Genomic DNA, 7,230 nt, shown 5'->3' on the forward strand with positions numbered 1-7,230 from the left:
ACTCAAAATATTAATTCAGTTCATGGACGCAAAATAGATTCATACGGCTATCTGCTTATATCCCGATTTTAAATATTGTATGTGTTATCTAGGAACTCTTCTTAGGGTTGCTAACTCTCGTCGCACGAAAAGAGTACATTGATTGCACATAAAAAGGATACATTTAAAAAAAAGTAAAAAAGATGAAGAAAGGGTTTGCTATTTTAAATATGCCGATATTCAATAAAATGACACTTTTAGAATGTAATTTTTATTGACAGCCTCAATTCAGTCTTTATAGTTACATATAAATATATTGGTTCACATTTTATCAGGTTTTTTAATGTTAATATTAATACAATTTGAGAAAATAAAATAATTCACATATTCAACGTATCTTGCAATTTGTAAGTTTTTTCAACAAAATATATATATGTATAATCAAACCTCTAACAAAACTTTTAAAATATAATATAATATAATATATATATATTACATACTGTTCAAAATAAACACACAGCCTTAGTACAAGCCAGGCATATTTTTGTTGTAAAATAATAAATTAAAATATTAGATAATAATTTTTTTAATTTTATCATTTCTGAAAAAAAAGAGTGCAATAAATGAAAAGTACGAGTATGCTGTTTTCCAACCTCGAAAAGAGTACGTGTATTCTTAAAACATACGGTAACTCTAATTCTTCTTCAAACGGCGTTTACGTTTCCGCAATGTGTTCCTACCGTCGGAATTTATACGTTAATCTCGATTCACGAAATTCGGGGGATTAGAAGATTCGCGGTCAACCTCGACGAAATTTCTCGAGAGGAAATTTTCCGAACGATTCGCGACAAATTCCGATGAATCCGCGAGATGATTCGGCGAGATGTATTTGGATCACATTTCCAACTGCGTTCGAGAGACGAGACAAATATGTATGTATGTACCGCGGTGAGTGATTTTCAAGGCTAGTAGCGTCTCGCGAGCCGAGCGGTGCCGAGAAACTTTCTAAGATATTGGTGAAAACATCAGAAGAGCGATTCGCCTCTCGCTCGCGAGGTCATCGAACGATGTTACATCCCACTCGCTCGCTCGTTTTCTCGCTCCGCGTACTCCGCGCTCGTTCGCGCCGGTTGGTGACAAAGCGAAACGAGCAATAATGAAGATGCATAAACTTGAGCCGAACGATAGAATGATTACGTCGTATATATCTGTGTCGCTCGGCGATTCTCTTAGAGAAGACGATAATGATCCACTGACTCTATCATCGCGTAAAAAAAAAAAACAAAAAAAAAATCGCATACTACGATCAATGCGCGAGCATAGTTGCAACTAAGTTACTACTCGCCTCGACGTGCTCGCGTATCGATTAGAAAAGCCCACGATCGCATTGAAACAATTTCCATCTTCGTAATCGCTTTCTGACAACTGTCGATTGAATTTTTACGAGATCTGTCATACATTTCCTTGAATTGTTTATGGTAGACAAAACCGCGTTACAAGTTATTACAATGCTCAATGTGTTGACGTCCACGCAACCTGAATAGGTGAATGCCACCTACAATAACGGCCACATTACATCTCGCCGTGGCAAGTAATTGACATTTGTCTAGCTATATACTTAATTGACTTTTGATACTCGGAGAATCGCGTAACGGGATACAATGGACTCCACGTCGCTCGTAGAGCAATTCAATTTTAATAAAACTACGCCTGGATTTTAAGATTTTTTACAGAGATTCCGAATGATCGGAATAAAACGAAACATTTCTCTAACTTCTCCGCAGGCGAATGTTCCGATCGTTCCGATCGTTGACAATTTCTTATCGTGACTTATCCCTGTCTCGCGACTTCGCAATTGGACTCCGTACTCGCGATTGTGAATGAACACTTGTTTATTTATTTATTTATTAAAGATCACTTATATATCTTCACGGGGTGTATTTCCCTCACATTATGGTACAAAGTACAAAATTCACATCACGATTGACGTTGCGATCTTGACATTCTTGACAGGCGTGGCAAGAAAGTTACCGCCGTCGTGGTATCGTTCTTATGAAACCGATGGAGGTCGGTCTCGCTTGCGTTCTTGCTCCTCCGTGTAACCTTTTACATTTTGCGCAAGCGATATTTCTCCGCGCGGATAATAAAGAAATGTATATAACGAAAAAATGTACTAGTATTATATATTACAGCGGATGCTTTCCACAGCACGAACTGAACCGAAAAGCTGAAAAATAATAGGAGTGAGTGCAATGTGAAAGAAGGAAGATTTAGGAATAAGAAGAGAGAAAGAAACGCGATAGATCGCTTCACCTGCATATATGTTACAGCGCTCTTACAAATCTCACGTTACGAATGGAGAACGCAAGCGCTCCTACCGATTTTCAAGCCTATTTGACGTTATACTTTCAAATGCGTCTTCACTTGGGTAAGCTTTTGCTTTTATCTACGCGACGAAACGAGATATTAATTTTTCATTTCATTAAAACGAAGAAGGCTACAAATTTGCCGAAACTGCGAGGTTATCCAAATAATTTTTATATTTAAAAATGTCGTATTTTAAGATTATTTTGATCGACTCTAGAACAGATCAGAAGAAAATCGAGACTGCAGATACTACACCGAGAGAAAAAAGTTTTGGTGTTTATAAGTATGATTACATAATTATGATTATTATTACTATAATGTTAGCAATGATATAATTCTATCAACAAGTATAAGTAAAGGGTGTCCCAAAATTAACGCAAGATTTGAATTTGCCGCCATTTGTGCAGTAAAGTGTTGGCAACCCAAAAAAAAAACAATTTAACAGCTGACAGTTTAGGGTTAGTGAAAATGAGTTCGTTGAATGGATTATTGAATCATCAACAAATGGATGTTGATTTTTCGAGCAAAATCATCCTAAGCGATGAAGCACATTTTCACCTTGATGGCTTTGTTAATCGCCAAAATTGCCCCCTAGATCGTGTGATTTAACACCATTAGATTTCTTTTTACGGGGTTATTTGAAATCACAGGTCTATGTCAACAAGCCCACAACCACCCGTGCATTAAAGGAGGAGATTCAACGCTGCATCAACGAAATTCAGCCACATTTATGCAAAATGGTCATGGAAAATTTCGACAAACGAGTGCGTATGTGCATGCAAAGCCGTGGAGGCCATTTGCCCGATGTGTTATTCCACAAATAACCCTATCCTATGTACTTTATGATTCAATAAAAAAATAACAATCAAAAGACTAAAAACTGTGTTTTCTATTTAATTCAAATCTTGCGTTAATTTTGGGACACCCTTTATATATGCAGCTGGCAGTCCCCAAAAATAAGGCTGTAATTATATTATATTATCGTTACCATTAAAAAATGCTTGAAATTACAGTAATTTAACTATAATTTATAGTAATTACAATTACTTTTATGGTAATAATAAACGTAATTACAATCACTTTTGGATTGCCAACTACAACATTTATTGATAGATTTATAATTAATACTACTAACATTAGTTAAAGCAGCAATAATTATGGCACTAATACGCAAGTATAGTTTTACAAATAGTACAAAATTGTCCTCTATTGCAAGTACGGACGCAGTCGTGGCATTATCAGCGAAGAGGTATCGAGGGGCGATCGTTCGAATTTGGAAAGGGAAAGGAAAATGTCGACTCACCGGAATTACTGTGAGCGTGCCCGATAACGTTACCGGTAGCGGAATGAACCGCGTTGGTAGCGGCGTTCGCGACCTGTTTTAAGGCGCTTATCACCAGCATAGCTCCCGTTGGCTAACGGCCCGTCGTGATCAGCATCTGGTTACGGACACGAACTCTCCGCACCGCACCGCACCGCACTGCACCGCACTGCACCGCACTGCACCTCACCGCACCTCACCGCACCTCACCGCACCTCACCGCACCTCACCGCAACACTTGGCGAGTAACGGCCTCGTAAAGGCGCGGAAGCGACTGTGGAAGCGGCTCGACGCGGACTGGACTGGACTGGGCTCGGCTCGGCTCGGCTCGGAGAATGTCTAAGCGCGCGCGAGCAACAACGCGAAAGGGAGTCGGAGTCGGAGTCGTGATCGTAGCTGTGGCTGCGTTGTCGTCATCGTCGTCGTCGTCGTCTCCTCGCTCAGAGTCCCCTTCCTCAGAGTTTCACCTTCACGGAAGTCTTCCCTCGCCGCCGATTAATGCCACCGACGATGACGACTCTTCGACACCCACTGTGACGCGCGATGCGTTACGTGGACGTTGTTCCTGCCCGTACCAGCCCGGAAACTAATATTCGTGATAACGCTTGATATATCCAGAGACCTTTATAGTTACGTAAGAAGCGCTGAATACGGCAGAAAATTCTCTATCGTGAAATTAATATCAAGAATATTATATAAATAGAGAATTTTTGTACAGTGAGAAATAATGGTTTTGGTTGAGAATTAAATATTTATCTCTTTTTCGTAAACTCAATGAAAAAAAAAAAAAAAAAAAAAAAAATTGTTCCTGAATTAAAGCGAACGCTTTTTTTATCGCGGACAGGGAAGACAAAGATATTTTCAGGGCGACGCCCTGTCTTCTAATCTTAATATTATTGCATTTATACACGCTGTTTTTTCAATGTATACTTTCTCTATACATATTGATTATAGCGATATATTACTGCCTAAGATGTCCAATAGGACCTCCAATTGGAAGGACGCCCGCACGGAATTCGGAATATTCGAATCCTCGCTGAGGTAAGAAGTATTTTTCGCAATAAGTTCTTTATGAGTTCTAAGATGCTATTAGCATCAAATCGACGACTTAATCCTTTCGTGTCTGGTGGCCACACATACACAGTAGATTGATAGCAACTTCTTCGTCTCATATAGATAAACTTAATTATCTACTTAGTTAAATCAATAATAAGGACAGTACCCCACTTGGGTTTTAATTTTTAATTTAAAAGAATTTAACTTGATGCCAGTTGTTGATACCAAATTTTTTATACAAGTAATATATGTCATTAGAGTTAAATAAATAATAAAAATAATACCACTTGGGTTTTATAATTTGGTACAACAGTCCTTTTTTTTTTCAAGGTTCTGATAACCGACCGTGAGAACGGATCGTTTGGAAAGATGCGAAACGGAAACGGCTGAAAGTATCGCTTTGGCATAAAAATAATCAATTGCAATTCGATCGATATTTGACGAAGAATTCAATTAGCAGCGTCGACTGCTATTCTGAATACTGCCAGTCTCGAATACGAGCGATCCGCGAAACAGCCTCGGTGTAAAGAAAATCTTACATCGGGGAAAGATAGAAAATGGAAGAGAAAGAAGAAAGAAAGAAAACGGACTTACCGTAGTTCGCACGACGTATACTCGACGACGAATCAAGGATGCTCGAGAAAAAGAGGCCGGCTGCATTTCACGACGCGTCCCCGTATTGCAACGTTAGAAGTAGTTAAGATTTAGCTCCCGACTGCATTCATTTGCTAACTGTAGTTTCTCGTCGCGCACCGTTCTCAAGTAAACTTGTTAATTGCGTGCTCGACCTACTCGACGTTCATATAATGGAGTCGTGTCACGTCTGATATCGTGGCGAGCAAATTAAAGCGGCAGGATTCGAAAGATGAAGCACCCCGCGTGTCAACGGGCTAAAGAGAAGCTCGTGTGTGTGTGTGTGTGTGTGTGTGTGTGTGAGAGAGAGAGAGAGAGAAGACAGACCGATGCCTATATTCAGAGAAGCCGATATTCATAGTCCATTCTTATTTTAAGACCACCTCAAGTAATGTCTTAAAATGCTAATACTGTTCTGTGATTGGCTTATGACATATCAAGACTGTACTTAAGACCATCTTAAATATAAGAACTGACTACGGTTATTGGCCTTTATACAGACTTCTTAATTAGATACGAGTCGTATGCTCTAATTTTAATAAAATCACACGAGAGAGAAGGACATACATTCTCTATTTCTTTCTCTCCCCCCCTCTTTCTCATCAATCAAAAGTAGTTGTTTCATGTACAGACTCTTATTTAAAAGGTCTTTATTTTGTCGATGTCACAAAGGGTAAAAATACTAACCAGTGGGTAAAACGGAGAAACGTTGTGAATCCGAGGCTACTCAAATCTACTTGCTAAATCTAAATGCCGCTTTGAAATTCACGTACCTACATATGCGACCATTCGCTTCAGATTCATAAAATTTTCGACAACGACACCGCCAGACTTTCCGCGCGTATTATAAATTAAAAAAAAAACCGTGAGTTTTAATTTACAGTCCATGTGCGTGAATCTAGGTGTGTACGAAGTTAGTCGTTTTTTTTTGTGTAAAAAAAAACTGTGCCAAGTTGTGCTACATTGAGTCTTGAGTCGCGTCTCATTGCGCCAGAAGAAACCGAGGATATTGAATATTGCATACATAAATGCAAGGCCTATCTGCAGAAATAACACGGAGGCCGGAGCTACGTCGCGAATGTCAATTTGGATAAACGCGACAACTTCTCGCAAATCGCCGATTCTCTAAACTAAATAGAATGATCGCTATTTAAACAAAATATTGTACAACACTTGATTTCAGGCAATTTATTGAGAAGCGCCTTGAGCGATTAATTGAGATAATTGTTAACTGAACAGTGATCGTTACGTAACATCATTAAGGTTCAACTATCGAGAAAGATGGAAAGAAGAACGAATGAAGAATAATATGATAAAATTTTCCGAAAGGCGTGCGAGTGAAAATGCCATGTTTCTTTAACAAAATTAATTAATTGGATTAATTTGCCGGCGCCCGATGTTCCGAGAATAAATTTAATCCGGGCGTCGTGGGAATAAATTTGATCAATCGAGATAAAATTTATATTTTCGTTGTACACGCAGTACCCCGGTAGTATTAAGCACATTTCAATACTCGAATTTGCAATTAAAATGTCTGAAATTTATTTTACCGTTAAGTAGGTCGATTTGGTTCGAGTCTTGGAAGACAATCGCAAGTTCCTCGCGTGAATATATCATCAACCGTCAATATATATTAATTTGCTCTAAACTTAAACGCAAATGAATAATGGACTGACACACTCGAAAAAGATAAACCTCGAAGAAGGAAAAAAGCTGCTGTGAAAACTATATCATTCGAGAGCCATCTGATAACACGAAACTCGTTAATATTCGCGAATTATATAATAATATATACACAGACAATTCGTATGACAGAGACATACAAATATGTAGGCAGCTGTATTTTATGCGATCGCTCACGTATCGATCTTTAA

At 38.6% G+C, this 7,230-nt stretch overlaps 1 protein-coding gene across 4 annotated transcripts in view; it reads right to left on the reverse strand.

The window, feature by feature from the left end:
• The window catches only part of LOC108754713 (tyrosine-protein kinase Btk29A), a 27,102-nt gene that overhangs the window by 13,055 nt on the left and 6,817 nt on the right, over nucleotides 1–7,230 (reverse strand). The window contains exon 1 of one of the 4 annotated variants that reach the window (XM_018497227.1): nucleotides 3,650–3,808. The exons of the other annotated variants lie outside the window; for them this stretch is intronic. Within the exon in view, the coding sequence (XP_018352729.1) occupies nucleotides 3,650–3,749 (100 nt within the window). The 5' untranslated portion in view covers nucleotides 3,750–3,808. Of the gene's footprint in view, nucleotides 1–3,649; nucleotides 3,809–7,230 lie in introns of those variants that run through there. 4 annotated transcript variants of the gene reach the window in all.

This window comes from Trachymyrmex septentrionalis, unplaced genomic scaffold, assembly GCF_001594115.1.
Source record: "Trachymyrmex septentrionalis isolate Tsep2-gDNA-1 unplaced genomic scaffold, Tsep1.0 scaffold80, whole genome shotgun sequence".
Classification (NCBI taxonomy): domain Eukaryota; kingdom Metazoa; phylum Arthropoda; class Insecta; order Hymenoptera; family Formicidae; genus Trachymyrmex; species Trachymyrmex septentrionalis.